This window comes from Myxocyprinus asiaticus, chromosome 45 (assembly GCF_019703515.2).
Source record: "Myxocyprinus asiaticus isolate MX2 ecotype Aquarium Trade chromosome 45, UBuf_Myxa_2, whole genome shotgun sequence".
NCBI lineage: Eukaryota > Metazoa > Chordata > Actinopteri > Cypriniformes > Catostomidae > Myxocyprinus > Myxocyprinus asiaticus.
Genome location: NC_059388.1, coordinates 1,892,511 through 1,913,914, shown reverse-complemented (window position 1 = coordinate 1,913,914; position 21,404 = coordinate 1,892,511). Strand labels below are relative to the sequence as shown.

General features: G+C 38.9%; 1 protein-coding gene and 1 long non-coding RNA gene across 5 annotated transcripts in view; one reads left to right on the top strand and one right to left on the bottom strand.

The window, feature by feature from the left end:
* LOC127435358 (uncharacterized) overlaps window positions 1–18,435 on the bottom strand; it is a 58,951-nt gene extending 40,516 nt beyond the window's left edge. Inside the window, exon 1 of the long non-coding RNA XR_007896187.1 lies at window positions 17,836–18,435. This is a non-coding gene — a long non-coding RNA (uncharacterized LOC127435358). The remainder of the gene's footprint in view (window positions 1–17,835) is intronic.
* The window catches only part of LOC127435342 (uncharacterized protein KIAA0930 homolog), a 51,935-nt gene that overhangs the window by 14,217 nt on the left and 16,314 nt on the right, over window positions 1–21,404 (top strand). For 3 of the 4 annotated variants that reach the window (XM_051688768.1, XM_051688765.1, XM_051688767.1), the window contains exons 3-5: window positions 7,800–7,904; window positions 12,494–12,571; window positions 13,293–13,394. In XM_051688768.1, coding sequence (XP_051544728.1) covers window positions 7,800–7,904; window positions 12,494–12,571; window positions 13,293–13,394 — 285 coding nt within the window. The remainder of the gene's footprint in view (window positions 1–7,799; window positions 7,905–12,493; window positions 12,572–13,292; window positions 13,395–21,404) is intronic. The other variant, XM_051688766.1, reaches the window with a different exon arrangement.

Below are 21,404 nucleotides of genomic sequence, written 5' to 3'. Positions count from 1 at the left end.
CATCAGAATGGGGAAAAATGTGATCTCAGTGATTTGGAGCGTGGCATGATTGTTGGTGCCAGATGGGCTGGTTTGAGTATTTCTGTAACTGCTGATCTCCTGGGATTTTCACACACAACAGTCTCTAGAATTTACTCCGAATGGTGCCAAAAACAAAAAACATCCAGTGAGCAGCAGTTCTGTGGATGGAAATGCCTTGTTGATGAGAGAGATCAACAGAGAATGGCCAGACTGGTTTGAACTGACAAAGTCTACGGTAACTCAGATAACCGCTCTGTACAATTGTGATGAGAAGAAAAGCATCTCAGAATGCTATTCTGAGATGCGGATTGGCGTTCTTTTGGTGGCACGAGGGGGACCTCGTATTAGGCAGATGGTTTTAATGTTGTGGCTGATCGGTGTATATATACAGTAGGGCTGGGCAATTAATCTAATTTTATTTTCAATTACGATTTTAGCCTCCAACGATTATGAAAACAAGATAATCGAGATAAAATGATTATTGTGCCACATTCCATTTGGCAATAAAACACCCCGGCGTTATATCTTTAAAGCATCCTTTATTAAAGTTCAAATAATAAGGAAGCGGGTTATGAAAATAAACTCAGAATCTGGCATTTCTATGTGCAGTCAGCGGCGCGTCTATGAGTTGCGTGAAGTGATTGAATCTTCTCCCGGCTGATGCACACTGTAGCGCGGGGACGTTTGTCACTTGTGTGCGTTTGCTGCAGCTAGATTATAACGTGATGGTTCGCGATGTAGTGAATCATAATATATTGTCATGTTCACTGTGTGTATCTTATCATGATCTCCAATCATTGAACAAAGAAAATTGACGATACACAGCTCTATTAAGAAGAGAAAGGTTTTTTTTTTTTAGTTAAAGATGGATCGAAGTGAACATAAAAGTGAGAGTGTAGTCTTAGCCCATTATACACTGGAACAAAATACATTTTTGATTAGTCTTTTTTGGCTTGTTTTCCAAAACAATATCTAAAACTCTTTTAAAACAATGTACATTTACTTTATGAGCTATAATGCAGAAGAAAAAATTGTTATCAGAGAATATTGAATACAATATTTAATCAGGGCTCGATATTAATGCTTGTCCGGGACAAGTGGATTTTTGAAGGTACAAGTGAAAGAGAATTTTACTTAAGCAGACTGATTAAAACGTCAATACGGAAAAAATAATCGGCTATATTCGTGATAGCCTAGGCCTCACTTGTTGAAAAGTTCATATTCTTATTCTGCTGTTAAAAGTAATCCAGAGCACGTAATTTTATAATTCGCTAGTGATCTAGTAACTGCTGCACCCTGTTTGATTGACAGGAGGTGTATGTGTGTTTGCTGAACATGCGCGTTCGGAAAATGCTCGTGCTAATGCGTGCTTGAACGGTCAAATACATTTCAGAATTCCGCCAAAATGCCCTTCTCGGAGAGGTATTCATGTTAACACAGAGAGTGACGTCTAAAGTGTACGTAAACAGCGGGGAAAAAAGCGGATTTGTATTAAAATGTCGGACTTATAATTATATATGTAAGTTAATAGACCTGCTGCTGTCTAATGTGTCATTATAATAATCAAACAACTATAACAAGAAAACAAGAAAACAGTCACGCTCTTGACTGGGTAACTTTAGTAGTTTTAAAGAGTACTGATGTATTATAATCATACAGTGAAGACCAGTAGTAGTTTTATGTTGCATTTCATTCTGAATGTTTACTGTTAAAAACATTTAAAGCTGTTAAAAAAGCACTGAATTTTCTTCATTTGTATTTTTTGTTCTATTATTTTTAATCTATTTCTATTCAATGCTGTTTTTTATTGTTATTTTATTACTGACTGTTTACTATTCTTGAATAATTACTTAAGAACTTGAAACCGTTCTTCCATAATTAACATTTTTGGTTTTGAAGCTGGTATTGAGAATCATCAAATTTCACTACAAACTACTGAAATTTGCTATTGTGATAATGTACAGCCTTTATTGTACATGGTAGATCTTGCTGCAATAACATGATGAAAAAGTAGATCTCATTCCATAGAAGTGTGAGCACCCCTGCTGTAAATGATGATGATGGAGGCTTTCTTTTATTTGACTACCATACCTAACATAAAATAATTCTCATATGACAATAGCCTCCTCCCCTACCCAGTGCAGTTTACATTTGAAGTTCAAGAAAATCCACTGTTAAAAAGTTTTTTGGTTTTTTTTAAAGTTCAATAAATGCATGATGTTTCCAAAGTCAATGAGTAGTCATGTTAAATAATCATGATCTCAATATTGACCGAAATAATCGTGATTATGATTTTTGCCATAATCGAGCAGCCCTAATACAGTGTATTCAGAGAGTATTCAGACCCTTTCATTTTTTTCACATTTTGTCCTGTTGCAGCCTTATGCTAAAATGCTTTAAGTTCTTTTTTTTCCACATCAGTCCACATACACTCCATACCCCATAATGACAAAGCAAAAACCAGTTTTTTGATAACTTTGCAAATTTATTAAAAAGAAAAAACTGAAATATCACATTGATATAAGGATTCAGACCCTTTGCTATTACACTTGAAATTTAGCTCATGTGCATCCCATTTCTCTGGATCATCTTCAAGATGTTTCTACACTTGATTTGGACATGATTCGGAAAGGCAAACACCTGTCTATATAAGGTTGCCCAGCTGAAAATGCATATCAAAGCAAAAACCAAGCCATGTGGTCAAAGGAACTGACTGCAGAGCTCAGAGACAGGATTGTGTCGAGGCACAGATCTGGGGAAGGCTACACAATTTTTTCGGCTGCATTGAAGGTTCCCAAGAGCACAGTGGCCTCCATAATTCTTAAATGGAAGAAGTTTGGAACAACCAGGACTCTTCCTAGAGCTGGCTGCCCGGCCAAACTGAGCAATTGGGGGAGAAGGGCCTTGGTAAGAGAGGTAAGTAAGTAATTTGTATTTCTATAGCACCTTTCTAGAACAGACGTCACAAAGTGCTTAACATCCACAATATAAAAACAAGGAAGCATAAATTAAAAAACAAAAAAGACAAAAACAAATTAGTTAAAAGCAGTTTTAATCCTCAAGAACCTGATTGTCACTCTGGTTGAGCTCCAGAGATCATGTGTTGAGATGGGAGAAACTTGCAGAAGGACAAGTTTGCTGCTTGTTTTTCAGCGGCTGGGACTGAAAAAATAAGTCCCATAAGTTGAGGCTGTGATCGCTGCCAAAGGTGCTTCAAATAAGTACTAAGTTAAGGGTCTGAACACTTATGTCAGTGTGATACTTCATTTTTTTCTTTTTAATAAATTTGCAATGTTATCAAAAATCTGGTTTTTACTTTGTCATTATGGGGTATGGAGTAGGGGTGTGCAGGGAAGCCATTATCTGTATTTTTATTTGTTCATATGACAGTATTATCTGTATCTGTCTCTGTATTCGGATAGAATCAGGTGTGGGCAGGGCTTATATTTACATTTATATTTATTCATTTGGCAGACGCTTTTATCCAAAGCGACTTACAAAAGAGGAACACATAAGCGAATCATCTTAAGGAGACAGTGGTATGAAAAGTGCCATATTACAAAGTTTCACTAGCATCAGAATAGTAGTATTCAAAACAGATTGCACAAAGTGCAACAACAATTTATTTTTTATTTTTTTAATGACTGGTTAAGTGCTCATGGAAAAGATGTGTTTTTAGCTGTTTTTTGAAGACAGAAAGTGAGTCAGCTTCATAGATGGAGTTGGGAAGGTCATTCCACCAACGTGGTATGATGAAGCCGACAGTCTGGGAAAGTGTTTTGGTGCCTCTTTGTGTTGGTACAACAAGGCGACGTTCCTTAGCCGACCGCAGGTTTCTAGTGGGCACGTAGCTCTGCAGAAATTATTTTAGGTATGCTGGAGCAGACCCAGTGACTGTTTTGTATGCCAGCATCAGAGCCTTGAACTTGATATGTGCATCAACCGGCAGCCAGTGAAGAGAGACAAGGAGTGGTGTAACATGCGCTCTCTTTAGTTGATTAAAGACCAGACGTGCTGCTGCATTCTGGATCATTTGCAGGAGTCTAATTGCACATGCAGGGAGGCCTGCAATGAGAGCGTTACAGTAGTCCAGTCTAGTTATGACAAGTGACTGAACAAGCAGTTGTGTGGCATGTTCAGAGAGGAAGGGTCTTATCTTCCTGATATTGTAGAGTGTAAATCTACATGATCTTGCGGTCTTTGAGATGTGGTCTGTGAAATGTAGTTTGTTATCGATGGTTACCCCTAGATTTCTGACCGATTTGGAAGGCGTTACTGTAGTTGAACCCAGCTGCACGGTGATGTGTTCAAAAGCAGGGTTGGCTGGAAAGACAAGGAGTTCGGTCTTGGCTGGGTTAAGTTGCAGGTGGTGTTCCTTCATCCAGACCGAGATATCTGCCAGGCAGGCAGAGATTCGAGCAGTCACTGTGGTGTCGTTGGGCTGGAAAGACAAGTAGAGTTGCATGTCATCAGTATAGCAGTGGTAAGAGAAACCATGTGCCTGAATGATGGGTCCCAGTGATGTTGTGTATATAGAGAAGAGAAGTGGCCCAAGCACTGAGCCCTGAGGTACCCCAGTAAGTAACTGATGTGACTTGGACACCTCACCTCTCCAGGCTACCTTGAAGGACCTACCCGAGAGATAGGAATTAAACCAGTCAAGCACAGTTCCTGTGATGCCCAGCGAAGAGAGGGTGGAGAGTAAGATCTGATGGTTGACTGTGTCAAAGGCTGCAGAAAGGCCCAGTAGAATCAGGACGGATGATCTGGATTCAGCTTTCGCCTGTCTCAGCGACTCCGTGACAGACAGCAGGGCAGTCTCGGTGGAGTGTCCACTTTTGAAGCCTTACTGATTGTCATCCAGCAGCTTAAAACCAGAAGTGCATTAAAACTAAGAGAAACACCCATTTTTAAATTTTACTCTTATGTTTATAGTTTCTATTAATAAAATATGCCTTGTGAATGCCTTTTCATAATAATAATATTTATTATTATTTAATAATTTTTTTTCTTACCAAATGAAGCTGAATTTGTTGGTCACATTAACTGTGGAATATGTTGTTAACTTTGGTTTCTCCTGGTATTTCTGATATTAATATCTGCCTGAAAAGGAATTTTCGTTCATCTGTGCATGTATAGCAACATTATTCTGAAGGCAACTGGTGTCAAGCAAAATGTGAAATGTCAAGCACACATTTTGCAGTGAATAATAAATACAAATTAAAGCACTAAAAGAAATATAATAAATCAATATAGCCTAGAAACAGGTTAAAGTCCCGTAAGCCTATCAGGAATTGTTACGATAGGACACCATTATTTAGTTAAATAATAATAATTACAATAAAAATAATGTTAAATGTATACAGCGCCTTTTCAGATCTCAAGAACACTTAACATTCTCAAGAAGAAAAAAGACAGAGCAAGTTTCAGTTTCTTTGTTTTACATAAGCAAGAATATTCAGAATAGATGAATACTCTATGGAGCATTTAAACCTTTATGGAGCATTTTAACTTTTTTTTTTTTTTTTTCAGAATTAAGTCTTAACCAGACTATAAATGTTGTCAACTTTAAGAGATGGAAAGATGAGCTCCGACGTGAAATCGACGTGAAATCATCACTTCAGGTCAGGAATTTAACATCACGCTCTTGTTTAGGCTATAAATAAATACATGTGAATCACGTGTGAATCGTGTGATACATTAACATTTCAAGTAGTGGAAGGTGTACATGATGTCGTTATCTTAGTTAATATTATACTTGAAAAGCTCCAGACACGCACAATTTACAGAGACCGCAAATGGAATCGAGACCACGCCCATCCGATCTGTAATCACACCGTGCACATTTTCATTCATAAGGTTTACACTTTAGATTCATAAATTCAAAATGTTAATTTTTCAATGTCGCTTTATGCTTGTTTTTCTTGGATTATCAGTCAAACAAATTTTTTTTATATTATTCAGATGAATCCGTTATTTGTTTTGAAGTCATTATTCATGCCTTTCCGAATAGGGTATTCGGTTTCGGGCACATCCCTAGTATGTCGTAGATTGGTGTGAAAAACTAATCTGCAACATTAAATGACCTGCAACATAAAATGTGAAAAAAATGAAGGGGTATGAATAATTTCTGGATGCACTGTATATGCGTGTATATATATGTATATGTATATGTGTGTGTGTGTGTGTGTGTGTGTGTGTGTGTGTGTGTGTGTGTAGTATATATATATATATATATATATATATATATATATATATATATATATATATATTACACATCGATCAGCCACAACATTAAATCCACCTGCCTAATATTGTGTAGGTCCACCTCGTGCCGCCAAAACAGCACCAGCCCGCATCTCAGAATAGCATTCAGAGATGATATTCTTCTCATCACAATTGTACAGAGCAGTTATCGGAGTTACCATAGACTTTGTCAGTTCAAACCAGTCTGGCCATTCTCTGTGGACCTCTCTCATAAACAAGGCGTTTCCATCCACAGAACTGCTGCTCACTGGATGTCTTTTGTTTTTGGCACCATTCTAAGTGCCGGGGAAAATCCCGGGAGATCAGCAGTTACAGAAATACTTAAACCAGCCCGTCTGGCACTACCACGCTCCAAATCACTGAGATCACATTTTTTACCCATTCTGATGGTTGATGTGATCATTAAAGCTCCTGACCCGTATGAATGATTTTATGCATTGTACTGCTGCTACACAATTGGCTGATTAGATAATTGAAAAGGATGAATGTTGGTGCCAGACAAGAAATTCTGTGGATTGAAATGCCTTGTTGATAAGAGAGGTCAGCAGAGACAGACTGGTTTGAACTGACAAAGTCTACGGTAACTCCGATAACCGCTCTTTTCAGACAAATTATGCAGCTCCATCAATATTCAGTAAAAATAAATTATTCTTGATGCACTTTGCAAGAAGAAAAAAGAAAAAAATGTCTTAATGGGTGCCTTTAGCCCTGTTATACCCTACTCATTACCAGTTTATCAAACTATTTGTATATCAAAAACACCTGAAGATACAAGTCCAGACATCAGAAAAGTTTCAGTCTTGACAAGTTTTATTTTGGATATGAGAAATGTACTGGAGATATGGATGTGACAAAAATGGACATGGATAAACAACCTAAACCATCCAAAATGTTTGATTCTCCCATTGATATCCTTATGATCTGATTTAAAGCACCTGTAACTGTCATGTCCATAATGCATTATTATGGGCATCATACTTAACATGCACACAATACTAGGGCCAGTTATGATCTGATTAATATGTGTACATGTTGGACGAAGCCGAGCTGCAGTCACATTATCTAGGTATGTTAGTCCTAACATTTAAGCATAAACCCTTAGATCATAGGGTTTTTATGTTGGGGGAAAAAATATTAATTCAGTTGTGTCCAAACGTTTGATTGGTAGTGTACATTGTGTTAAATTGCATTGTAATCCAATATTATATATTATAATGTATCTAATATTATCCTATCTAATCTAATATCTTATCCAGAGTGATTAGTCACATGACATTTACAGCTCAGCTGATTAGCTAAAAAAAAAAAAATAAAAAATGTACAGTATGTGGCCAGAACTGAGTGCCCATGTACTCACACCAGCCAAAAGAACTGCCATTGAGATAAATGGGAATGCTAACAGAAAACTCTGGGCACTTATCACAGGTTAAGAAATGGAGATTGTGAAAGTGAAAGTGAGCATGACTTTGATGCATGTAAATTTGTCAGCTTTGACTGTTGTGTTTGTTTAGGTGGAGGTTGAAGTTTATAGAAGAGATTCGAAAAAGCTTCCTGGACTGGGTGATCCCGATATTGACTGGGAGGAGAGCGTGTATCTCAACCTTATCCTGCAGAAAGTAATTTCAACTTCAAATTCAATGAGCAGACACGTTCAAGAGATTTACATGCACAGTGCAAACATTTGTTGATTCTTCTAAGCCAGTGGTTCCCAAACTGGGGTATGCGTACCCCTGGGGGTAAGCAAGGGGACAGAGGGGGTATGCAAACAAAATGCTGAGATTTACCGTTCATTTAATTCCACCTCACTCTAAAATAACATTCAAATCGAGTTCATGTATTTCTCACAGGCAAAAAATAAACTTGTGCCCCCTCTAGTGTACAAACAGCAAAATGGTAGTGGCGTAAAGGTCTAATACATGACATCCAATCAAATGACCCCATCTTTTGTTGTCAAAACTGCATTCACTCAAGCGTCATGCATAAGTGCGCATCTTACCGCATGTCATTTATCGCCAGCACACGGCTAGGTGATGAATCTGGTAAGATTAAAATGGATAAGTGGTTACAAAGAACTCTGCCCGCAACCACTGCGGCAACCACAGAAAGAACCTCGCCGCTGATCCACAGTCCTCTGACAGCAGTACCCCAGGTCCCTCTAACAGTGCATCAGTAGCAAGTGTGAGTGCACCCACTGCTACTAGCCCAGTTCACACTGATACAGACAGCGATGTATCCGAAGATAAAACGCCACCTCATCTTCACCAGCAATTCACAGAAAGACCATCAAAGAGGTGCAGATATGATGAGAAATATATTTCTTTGGGCTTTACATACATTGGCAGTGAAGAAAATCCCCAGCCACAGTGTGTTATATGTGCAAAAGTACTCTCTCATAACTGCATGAAACCGTAATTTATGCAAAGGCATTTAGAAACAAAGCATGCTACTTTGAAAAATAAACCTCAAATGTTTTTTGAAAGACATTTAAGACAGCTCAGGAGTAGTAAGGCCCTTATAACAGCATCACAAAACCTAAATAGGAATGGACTGGAAGCATCCTACATGGTGAGTTACAGAGTGGTTAAGACGGGCAAAACCCATACTATTGTGGAGGACTTAATTCTTCCTGCTGCGGCTGATATAGCTGGTGTAATGCTTGGGGAAAAGGCCAAAAAAAAGCAATACAGAGGATGCCATCGTCAGACAACACTGTTTCACGTTGCATCGCTGATATGGCAGAAGACGTTTTAAAACAACTATTGATTCGCATAGAAGCCAGTGAATTCTAGTCTTTACAGATTGATGAATCAACTGATGTAGCTGGTTTAGCTCAACTGCTGGTATATGTCCGGTATGTTCACGAAGGTTCAATTATGGAAGATGTACTTTTCTGCAGACCGTTGGAAGGCAGGGCAACTGGGGAGGACATTTTTAATGTCTTAGATAGCTTTGTAACGTCACTTGGACTTTTGTGGACAAAATGTGTGGGCATCTGTACTGATGGAGCGAAAGCCATGACAGGGAAGCATAGTGGAGTGGTAACACGCATGAAAGCAGTTGCGCCCTGTGCGGCTTGGGTACACTGCAGCATCCACAGAGAAAGGCTGGCCACCAAGGGAATGCCTGACCATCTGAAGGAAGTTTTAGACAATGCTGTGAGAATTGTTAACTTTGTTAAAGCAAGGCCCTTGAATTCTCATTTGTTTACTACATTGTGCAGTGAAATGGGCAGCGAACATGTCACGCTCCTACTCCATACTGAAGTGCGATGTTGTCCAGGGCAAAGGTACTAACACGACTGTTTGAATTGAGGGACGAACTTAAAGTTTTTTTTGACCATCCTTTTGAATTGTGTCACCGCTTGCACGATGAAGAGTGGCTCACAATACTGGCCTAACTGGGTGATGTTTTTTCTCATCTGAATTAGCTGAACCTGGGATTCACAGGAATTTCCACAACCATATTCAATGTGCAGGACAAAATTGAGGCCATGATTAGGAAGTTGACTCTCTGTTCTAACTGCATTAACGAGAAAAACACAGAGGCCTTTTCGTCATTGCATGATTTTTTTTATTAGTAAATGAGCTCAGCCTTACTGACAAAGTCATGTGTGACATAATAAAACACCTTTCAAAGCTGGCCGCGCAATTGCGCAAATACTTCCCCGAGACGGACAATGCAAACAACTAGATTCACCATCCATTTCTGCCACCCCCGCAGCAGTCTCACTGAAATCTCTACAAGTGGCTCTTTGAATATTGACTTCACACAAAATTCACTGCCATATTTCTGGATAGCACTGTGTGCAGAGTATCCTGCCTTGGCAAATCGCGCTGTAAAGACATTAATGCCCTTTGCGACAACGTACCTTTGTGAAAGTGGGTTCTCAGCACTTACTAGCATGAAGAACAAATATAGACACAGACTGTGCGTAGAGAACGATTTAAGACTCAAACACTCTCCGAAACAACCAAACATTGCAGAGTTATGCAAGCCATATCAAGCACACCCATCTCATTAATCGGTTATTTAAAAAGGGAGTTATTTTACAAAGTTAAATGTGTTACATGTGCACATTTTCAAAAATATATTGTGTGACTGTAGTAATCTAAGTGTGAGAGAGGGGGTGGTACGCCACTGTAAAAAGTTTGGGAACCACTGTTCTAAGCTATCATTATACAAATTATTTTGGTAGAGACATTTTGGCCAGCTTTAATAATAATAATAATAATAATAATAATAATAATAATTTTCTTAGTATTTTTCCAGTAAAAATATAAAAAAATCCTTTAAACAAGAAAAATGTACTTGAGAAGCAACACTACGTTTAGACTTATTTTCAGAGTATGATAACAATGTATCTCGAAAATATGTGTGTATTGTCTTTTTTTAACTTGTTTTTATTTGCTTGTACACTGATCAGCCACATCATTAAAATCACCTGCCTAATATTGTGTAGCTCCCCGTCGTCCCGCCAAAACAGCGCCAACCCACATCTCAGAATAGCATTCAGAGATGATATTCTTCTCATCACAATTGTACAGAGCGGTTATCTGAGTTACCGTAGACTTTGGCAGTTCAAACCAGTCTGGCCATTCTCTGTTGACCTCTCTCATCAACAAGGCATTTCCATTCACAGAACTGCCGCTCACTGGATGTTTTTTTGTTTTTGGCACAATTCACAGTAAATTCTAGAGACTGTTGTGCATGAAAATCCCAGGAGATCAGCAGTTACAGAAATACTCAAACCAGCCCATCTGGCACCAACAATCATGTCATGCTCCAAATCACGGAGAAATATTTTCCCCATTCTGATGGTTGATGTGAACTGAAGCTCCTGACCCGTATCTGTGTGATTTTATGCACTACACTGGTGCCACACGATTGGCTGATTAGATAATTGCATGGATGATTGTTGGTGCCAGACAGGCTGGTTTGAGTATTTCTGTAACTGCTGATCTCCTGGGATTTTCACACACAACAGTCTCTAGAATTTACTCAGAATTGGTGTTCTGTGTGGTTCATTGGTGATGTTGGAAAGCTCTCAAAGAGTAGAATATGTTTTACTCACAGAAAAAAATATAGCGAGTAATAGTTAAGTATATGTCTTTGACATACTTGTTACATGTAAACAGGTGTTGCTTGTATGCCGTGTTTTGCTTATAACTTCAAGAAAAATAAATGGAATATAAAATATCACATACCGTTACTTAGAGGAAGTGAGTAAACAAGCCCAAACACATCGTAATCAGATGCATAGATCATAAGATAATCCACACAAAGCACAGTGTGCTCATAGCACATAATGTTCTATGTGGTTCAAATTAAGTTAGCTTTCCTGGATCAGATGACTTCATCGGAAATGATGTAGTATGTTGTACAGCGTCATTGGAACATTAAACCAATCACATTAGGATTCAGATCATTGCAACCAGAGGTGGAAGTCATTCAAATATGGGCAGAGAGGATCATTCACTCTTATTACATATGGACACCAGGAGATGGCGCCAAGTACATCAGACACAATGATGACTCAAATGATACAGAATGGAACTCATGCCTGTATGCTTTGTAGAGAGAACATACTTTTAGTCATTGTTGTATAATTAGTTCTTATGTATAATTATTGTTTTATTTGTTTGGAGAGACTTTTGGACACTGAGACATTTTTGGACACTAAGATAAAATGTTGTAATGCTATAACTTTTGTTTTGCTTTGTCCTATCAACAAACTTTTACTCCATTATGGATGACATGATTGGGAACAAAACAAAAGCAGTTTGGAGCTTGTGATTTTTCAGCAGTTTCCTAGGCTATTTATATCATTAAAAAAATTTGAAAATTTTTTTATATATATATATAAAATACTGAACACACCTTTTTGTTATAAGCCTTTAATTTTGGGTATGCCGCTGAAGCAAGAAATCTTTAAAAACACCCTCAGACCTTAAATGGTTCAAACAAAACAATATTCACTAGCATTCAAGATATATTCTCTAAAAAAAAAATAAAAAAAATAAAAGCCTTTATATTTTTTATGATGTTTATCACAACAATCCACAAACAAATACAAAAAACAAATTTTTTTTTTTTTTTTTTTTTTTTTTTTTTTGTAGTGCAAGACTAATCTTTCTGCATCATTGAAGAGTTATCATATTTTTTGACATAGTTTGTATGTAGTATTTATTAAGTCTTTTTCTCCCAGCTGGACTATGTGGTCACATGCGCAGTTTGCACACGCTCAGATGCAGGAGACATTCACATCCACAAGAAGAAATCACAGGTAACACAACAGTTCCCATTTATCACTGTTGCTCAAGAAGGAGAATTGTGCACACTTACTGTAATTCATGTTTATAAATGTTTACTGTTATTACTATTTTAATATTAAATGGATAGTTCACCCCAAATACAAATTCTGTCGTTATTTACTCACCCTTCTTTCCAAACCTGTTTGACTTTCTTCTGTAGAATACAAAAGGAGATGTTATAGGAACTGACTGCCTCAGTCAACATTCACTTTCATTTTATGGAAAATACGCAGTGAAAGTGAATAGTGACTGAGGCTGAACATTTATCTCATTTTGTGTTGCATAGAAATGGTGAGTTGCAGAATTTAAATTTTTGGGTGAACTATCCCTTTAATATTTTATTAATAATATTTTCAGTCAAATTGTTTTAATGGATCCACTTTTTGGATTAACGTTAGCATGAAAGACCTGATTTTACCATGGTAAAGGGGTGTTGTTAACCCAGGCAATTTTCAATAAAAATGTAAAAAGTATAAATAATTAATTATTTTGTCAAGTAATATATTTCATTATAATTACAGTTTTAATGGTTTGTAGCAACTTGGCTTGTATAGATACTATTAATGTGCAGTCACGTGTGTGTGTGTGTGTGTGTGTGTGTGTGTGTGTGTCAGCAATGAATGTGGCTCATCAGATTTTAGAACTGTATGTAGCTGTGTTTGAAGCAGAAACTCTTCACACTTTATTTTTCAGCAAGTTTTTGCCTCTCCGAGCAAACACCCCATGGACAGCAAAGGTGAAGAGTCCAAAATGAGCTACCCAAACATATTCTTCATGATCGACAACTTTGAGGAGGTAACCTTCACTGAAACTCTCATATCACATTGAGAAATGATTTAGCGATGGGGCACCTTCATGTCATATTGCTTGATTCCTCAATATCTGTATCTGTCTTCCTTGCTATATCACGAGGTGTATGCATGTCATACAAGAACATAGGACCCACTTTATATTTGGTGTCTTTAACTACGATGTACTGAAGCATTTGATTCAATGTACTTATTATGTACATATGTGTTGTTGGGGAATTTGGAGGCCAGGGCAACACCTTGAGCTATTCGTCTTGTCCCTCAAACCATTCCCGAGCAATGTGTGCATTGTGGCAGGGCGCATTACTCTGCTGAAAGAGGCCACTGCCGTCAGGGAATACCATTGCCTTGAAGGGGTGTACCTGATCTGTAACAATGTTTAGGTAGGTGGCACGTGTCAAATTGATGTCCACATGAATGGCGGACTCAGGGTTTCCCAGCAGAACATTGCCCAGAGCGTCACACTCCCTCCACCGGCTTGTCGTCTTCCCACTGTGCATACTGGTGCCATCACTTCCCCATGTAAACGGCGCACATGTACACAGCCGTCCACGTGATGTAAAAGAAAACGGGACTCATCGGACCAGGTGACCTTCTTCCACTGGTCCATGGTCCAGTTTCAACGCTCACATGCCATTGTAGGCGCTTTCTGTGGTGGACAGGGGTCATCACAGGCACTCTGACCGGTCTTCGGCTACGCAGCCCCATATGCAGCAGTGTGCGATGCACTGTGTGTTGTGACACATTCCTCCCGTAACCACCATTAAAATTTTCTGTGACACCCATCATATTTTCTTGGGTGGAGATTTTAATTGTGTTGTGGATGCTAAGTATGATAGGCCAAATCCCAAAACTGTGTTGATCCATGGCATTTTCTCCACCCGTCGAAAAAGGAATTTTCTTTTTTTCTAGTGTACATCATTCTTACTCGCGTATTGATTATTTTTATTAGATAAAGCTCTTTCACCATTAGTTAATTCTTCTGAATATTCAGCTATCATTAGTATCTGATCATGCTCCACACAATCTCAACTTGAATATTACTGATAATACAAGGAGGGATAAACAGTGGAGGTTTGATGCAGGATTAGTAGCAGATAAACAATTTTGTGAGTATATCAGCACCAACATCGATGTGTTTATTAACCCTAAAACAGGCAAGAGCGGAAAATGATTAGCAAAAAATCATTTCATGTCACTTTTTATATCATTTGAACTTAAGTAACAGATATCCAAAGGAATTTTTGACATATTTTATGAGTTGTATCTCCCAGGATACGTTGCCCTATTAAGGTGCAAAAAAGTCAAAGTCATCAATATTTCTGTTTTATTTGATGGAAAAAAATTAGTGTTTCTGACTTCCCCTCTTATTTAAAACATATCATACGTGTGTGTGTGTGAGAGAGAGAGAGTACGTGTGTGTGGGTGTGTGTGTGTGAGAGAGAGATAGAGAGAGAGAAAAGTTTAGCTTTAAGGTTGCATGTATGACATGTGTAAGTGTAATATTGGGGATTAACCCCTTTTCTTCCCTCAGTCTGGCAACATATCTCAGGGAATACGCACTCTTCAAAATGTCCTAAATAACTGCATGAACAACATATGACTTAATTTTCTTCTTCCGCATCTTAAAACAATGTTCACAATTAATATTAGCAGTTTTATTGTTTTTGTTTTATAGATGAAAAGTAAAATTAATATATATCACAAAATCGGCATGTCCTGCACCATGACCGCCCATGTTGGTTTTAGGTCAGTCAGACTTAACAATCACAGAACATTTGAACCAAGTCATGTGACCCACATGCTCAAAACAGACCCAACTATGATAAATGATAAGACTGGGTGAGAAACTCTTTGTCATACCCCCTATAAGACACTAAAGCAGGGGTCTTCAACCATTTTCAGGCCAAGGACCCCTTGTTGGGTAGAGAGATGGAGCCGGGACTCCCGTTACATATTGTATAAAATTGAGTTTTGTGTTTTATGCCTATAAAAACATGGATGGTAGGCTACCAAATTGTTGTGTGTATACTTCATGATGTTTACATTGCAAAGCCATTGAAATAATCATTAAATGCTGCCCTGCTGAAAAGACCAGCTAAAACAAGCATAAGCTTGTTGGCTGGTTTTAGCTGGTCGCCCAGCCTGGTCATAGCTGGTCAGGCTGGTTTTAAACCCCTTTTTTTAGCTGGACAGGCTGGTCTTAGCTGGTCAGCCTGGTCATGCTGATCTTAGCTAGTTAGGCTGGTCAGGCTGGTCTTAGCTGGTCAGGCTGGTCTTAGCTGGTCAGGATGGTCTTAGCTGGTCAGGGTTGTCTTAGCTAGTCTCCCAGCCTGACCAGCTAAAAAGTGTTCAGATCCCCTCTGAAACCAGCTAACTGACCAGCCTGGTTAGGCTGGGCGACCAGCTAAAACCAGCCAACCAGCTTAAGCTGGTTTTAGCTGGTCTTTTCAGCAAGGATGTACAGCAGGGGTTGGCAACATTTTTGACATGAAGTGACATTTTTAAATTCCTCAGTAAATCCCTGTGCCAAACCTCCAAAAAGAAAGAAAAAGACAGACAGACAAGTCAAGTCATTTTTATTTGTAAACCGCCTTTCACAACACACATCGTTTCAAAGCAGCTTTACAGAAGATCAGGCATTAACAGAAGATAAAACTGTAATATCTACAATGCCTTAGAGTCATCATTGTGTAGTTTGATAAAATACGATTGTGAATTGTGTTTAAAAATAAGTAATTAAATAATAATTGTATTTATAACCCCAGTGAGCAAGCCGAAGGCGACTGTGGCAAGGAACACAAAACTCCATAAGATGTTGGTTAATGGACAAAAATAACCTTGGGAGAAACCAGACTCACTGTGGGGGCCAGTTCCCCTCTGGCTAACATCATGAATATAATGCCAATATTACTTATGTATAGTGCAAGTCATGGTTTAAAATTATTAAACTAAGTAAGTATTAAGGGTCAGTGTTTAAACAAAGATTTTGTTTGAACTGTAAGATTAATGACTAATGTCTTTTAAGTCCATCCTGGATTAACTGCAGAAGTTCACATAGATGCACTGTCCTTTGTTAGTTGGCTGATGAAGGGTTTTGTTGGCAATTAATTGATAGTCTATGTATTCCATTATAAGAGTGTAGTCCATCATTAGACCGAGGTGATGCAGGCAGAGATCAGTTAAGTGCATCGCAGTTCAACCTGGCCGGTAATTTTGGTGAGATCTATCCTAAGTCCAAGGTTCAGGCAATGGCATATGAAGTATCCCACGTCTTATGGTTGGAGTTGGCATCAGTTCATCCTCTGAAGTCCATCGTAATAGACTGAAGTGATTTTTGGCTGGCACCGGTAGAAATTCACTTAAGTACTGCGGAGCTAGACCATTCAAAGCTTTGTACGTAGTTAACATAATTTTTAAATTAATACGAAATTTAACAGGTAGCCAATGTAACGACGATAAAATTGGGCTAATATGATCATATTTCTTGGTTCTCGTCAGCACTCTTGCTGCTGCATTTTGAACCAATTGAAGTTTATTTATTGATCTTGCTGGACATTCTCCCAGTAATGCATTACAATAATCTAGTCTTGAGGTCATGAATGCATGAATTAGTTTTTCAGCATCAGCAACAGAGAGCATGTGTCGTAATTTAGCAATATTTCTTGGGTGGAAGAATGCTGTTCTACAAACATTGGTAATTTGATTTTCAAAGGACAGATTGGAATCAAATATAACACCTAAATTCTTCGCTGTTGAAGACGATGTAACAGTACATCCATCGAGTGTCAAATTATATTTTAGCGGCTTATTTTTAGAGGGTTTTGGTCCAATAATTAGTACCTCTGTTTTGTCAGAATAGAGTACAAGGAAATATCTGGCCAGCCAATCTTTTATTTCATTGATACACTCTGCTAATTTGGAGAATTGTGAAATCTCATCAGGTTTTGAAGAAATATAAAGTTGGGTAGTCAATACTCTTGTGCTGCGACGGAATATCTGGTTCTGTTGAGGCTTTATTCCAAACCAATTTAACCACAGTAATGAATAAACGGCTAGGATTGTTGTGATTATTTTCTATGAGTTTGGTAAAATATGCTGACCTGGCAGCTTTTAGTGCCTGTCTGTAGCAACAGACACTATCCTTCCATGCACCGCGAAATACCTCTTAATTTGTATTCTTCCGCTTGCGCTCCATTTTCCAAGCTGCTCTCTTGAGAGCATGAGTGTGATCATTGTACCATGGTGCAGGGCTTTTTTATTTAATTTTCTTTAATCTAAGGGGGGTGACACTCTCAAGAGTGCTAGAGATGACTAATTCCTTTCATTTATCACATGTGAATCCATCACTGCTGACGGAAGAGGCTATTGTAAACATGTGACATGCAATGCAGGAAGAAATAACATGAGCGGATGCCATGACTTACTGCAGTTGTTTGGTGATGTTAGTTGTTCCTGAGCGGTGAGGGTTTGAGATCGATGTGAATCCCTCATGCAGTTGTTTGTTGTTATGGTTAAGCAGTGCTTTGATATTGATGCAATAATCCGTGTAATACAGAGGAGAAAAATGGATGCACGTGGAAAATGCACGCAGTTGAATCGCGATGAGAATAATGCGGGAGAAAACCCGATGCACGCTGAAAAATGGCAGATGTTAAGGATTAAAGGCTGAAAACAGATAGTTAAGTGAGATGCTAAAAAAAAAAAAAAAAGCACAGACTCGAGCTAGGCGCCAACAGCAACAAGTAAAATACACACAGACGAAACAGTAGAAAAGCGGAAAAACCCGAAAAATGCGGTAAAATGACAAAGGATAAAACGACGAACGTATGAGAATAAGAGTAAGCAATGCTAAGCAGGCTAGCAGGCTACAAACACTTGTGCAGCATGCCGTCAGCAACAGGAACAGGAAGTCCAGTGACGTGACAGACAGACAGACAGAAAGAAAAACAGACAGACACAGACAGAAAGAAAAACAGACAGACCCTGTCCTTGCAGAATAAAACAACTTTTATAAGGTTACTAAAATGGAGTCTTCATCTCATGTGAGTGATCGATTTTATACATACATTTTAAAATTACTGTTGGTTTCATTGAGTAAAAATTTTAATGAGGAAAACAATGACTGAGTGCACCTTTTAATTATGTTGATTTGAGAGTCACCGTCTTGTGTGTGTGGACGTCAAGGACCCTGTATGCCAGCTTTATAATCTCAGCGGTAACTATTTATTTACACCAGGCAAGTACGCTCTTGTTCTGAAAGCAGGCAGTCATCTGCTCAACCGCACAGCACGACCAACGCAAAGCAGACACGTTTACTCACGTGACCCTCCACTGCAGCACTGCTGAACCTGATGAGTGTCACGCTTTGAATGGCTTGTAATGAGCAGTGGTCGTGTGAGGGATTTGTCTGGGCTGCACGCTTCTACTGACTAGCGCTGTTTAGTCACACTTTAAGATTTAGCATGCAGCTGTGAAGGACTTCAACATGTCGATAATTCATACTTCTGTCTCTCACTGTTGCTCACGTGTGAGTGAGTGATTATTACAAATGCCACCAATGGTGGATCAAACAATAATTTGCGGACCCCCTGTGGTACAACCACGGACCCCCTGTTGAAGACCCTTGCACTAAAGAGTATGTATCTTATGGTGCACGTTGCCTGTTTCAGGGTTAAGACCAATAAGTACAAATAAAAATCACTTTCTCCCTCTTTGTTATGGGAAACCTTTAAAGCGGTGATTTCTGGGTCTATTATTTCATACACTGGTTATAACAAAAAACAAAGAAAGCAAAAGCTACAAGATCTGGTTAATTCTATCACTGAAATTGATGGTCAGTACTCTAACAACCCCACTCCTGAGCTGTAGGCTAGGAAATTGAAGCTGAAAACAGAATTTGATTTGCTTAGTACAAGGAATGCTAAATTTCTTCTGCGAAAAACTAAAGCTACATATTATGAATATGGAGATAAAGCTGGTCGGTTCTTGGCACAGCAACTTAAGGGACTAAATGTTTTTTTTTATTATTTATTTATTTATTTATACTCTGAACTTTATACATCAGAATCACCTAAAGATGATTCTGTTATGGATAATTTTCTTAGTAATTTAGACATACCACATACTGACACAGATGCAGTAGATGACCTTGATAAACCTCTGAGTTTAGATGAGATATCAAATGGTCTTCAGCAGATGCAAAGTGGTAAGGCAGCAGGTCCAGATGGCTTTCAAATTGAATTCTACAAAAGGTTTGCTGAACAACTGCCTTATTGTTAGATATGTATAACGATTCCTTAAAAAATGGTTCTCGTTTAGTACTTAGTTTATACTTAAGCGGGACAAAAACCCAGAGGAATGTGGAAATTGGAGGCCGGTAAGCTTGTTAAATTCAGATGTTAAATTTTCTGAATTTAAAGGTTAAAGGTTCTGGCGTGCCATCTGGATCCTTGTCTACCTAAAATAGTCTCTGAAGATCAGACTGGTTTTATCAGGGGACAGCACTTATCATCCAATATTCTGCACCTTTTAAATATTATTCTTTCTCCATCCACTATTCCAACCAGTGAGAAGGTAATTTCTCTTGACACAGAAAAGGCTTTCGATCGGGTGGAGTGGAATTATTTATTTACCATATTGGAAAGATTCGGTTTTGGCCCAAATTTTATTTCATGGATACGCCTTCTTTACACTGCTCTGGTTGCAAATGTGAGGACAAATTTTCTTAGTTCACAGTACTTCCCCCTTACCAGAGGTCAAATCAAATCAAATCAAATCACTTTTATTGTGTTCCGATCAACATAGCAGTCGTGACAGTGATGAGACACATAATTACACACAACACAATATACAAATAATAGCATACACTATACAGTACAATACACACAATATAGATACACATTATTCAATAAAAAAAGTATATATAGTATATATAGAATGTACAGTAGGTTGTATTGTACTGTATTGACATTCAGGCTGTCGGTTGATAGTAAGTTGTTAAGAGAGAATATAATATAATAATAATATAATTTATGACAGTCAGGTGTGAGATATAAGAGTAATAAAGTGAAGTGCTGATGTATTTTGATCGTGGGAGATCAAGAGTTCAAAAGTCTGATTGCTTGGGGGATGAAGCTATCACGGAGTCGGCTGGTACGGGTCTTGATGCTGCGATACTGCCTGCCTGATGGTAGCAGTGAGAACAGCCCATGGCTCGGGTGGCTGGAGTCTCTGATGATCCTCCAAGCTTTTTTCACACACCGCCTTGTATATATGTCCTGGAGGGAGGGAAGCTCACCTCCGATGATGTGTCTGGCAGTTTGCACCACCCTTTGCAGTGCTTTGCGGTTGTGGGCTGTGCTATTGCCGTACCAGACGGAGATGCAGCCAGTCAGGATGCTCTCTACAGTGCAGGTGTAGAACCGTGTGAGGATGTGGCGGTTCATTCCTAACTTCCTCAGCCATCTCAGGAAGAAGAGGCGCTGATGAGCCTTCTTCACAACGACTTCAGTGTGGATGGACCATGTGAGTTCCTCAGTGATGTGGACACCCAGGAACTTGAAGCTGCTGACTCTCTCCACTGGTGCTCCATTGATGGTGATGGGACTGTGTTCTCTGTCTTTACTTCTGAAGTCCACCACAAGCTCCTTTTGTCTTACTGATGTTGAGGGAGAGGTTGTGCTCCTGACACCAGTGTGTCAGTGTGCACCTCCTCTCTGTTGGCTGTTTCATCATTGTCAGTGATCAGACCTACCACCGTCGTGTCATCAGCAAACTTAATGATGGCATTGGAGCTATGTGTTGCCACACAGTCATGTGTGTACAAGGAATACAAGAGTGGGCTGAGAACACAGTCCTGTGGGACTCCAGTGTTGAGGGTCAGTGATGAGGAGATGTTGCTGCCTATTCTAACCACCTGGCGTCTGCTTGACAGGAAGTCCAGGATCCAGCTGCACAGCGAGCTGTTTAAGCCCAGAGCCCGGAGTTTCTCATC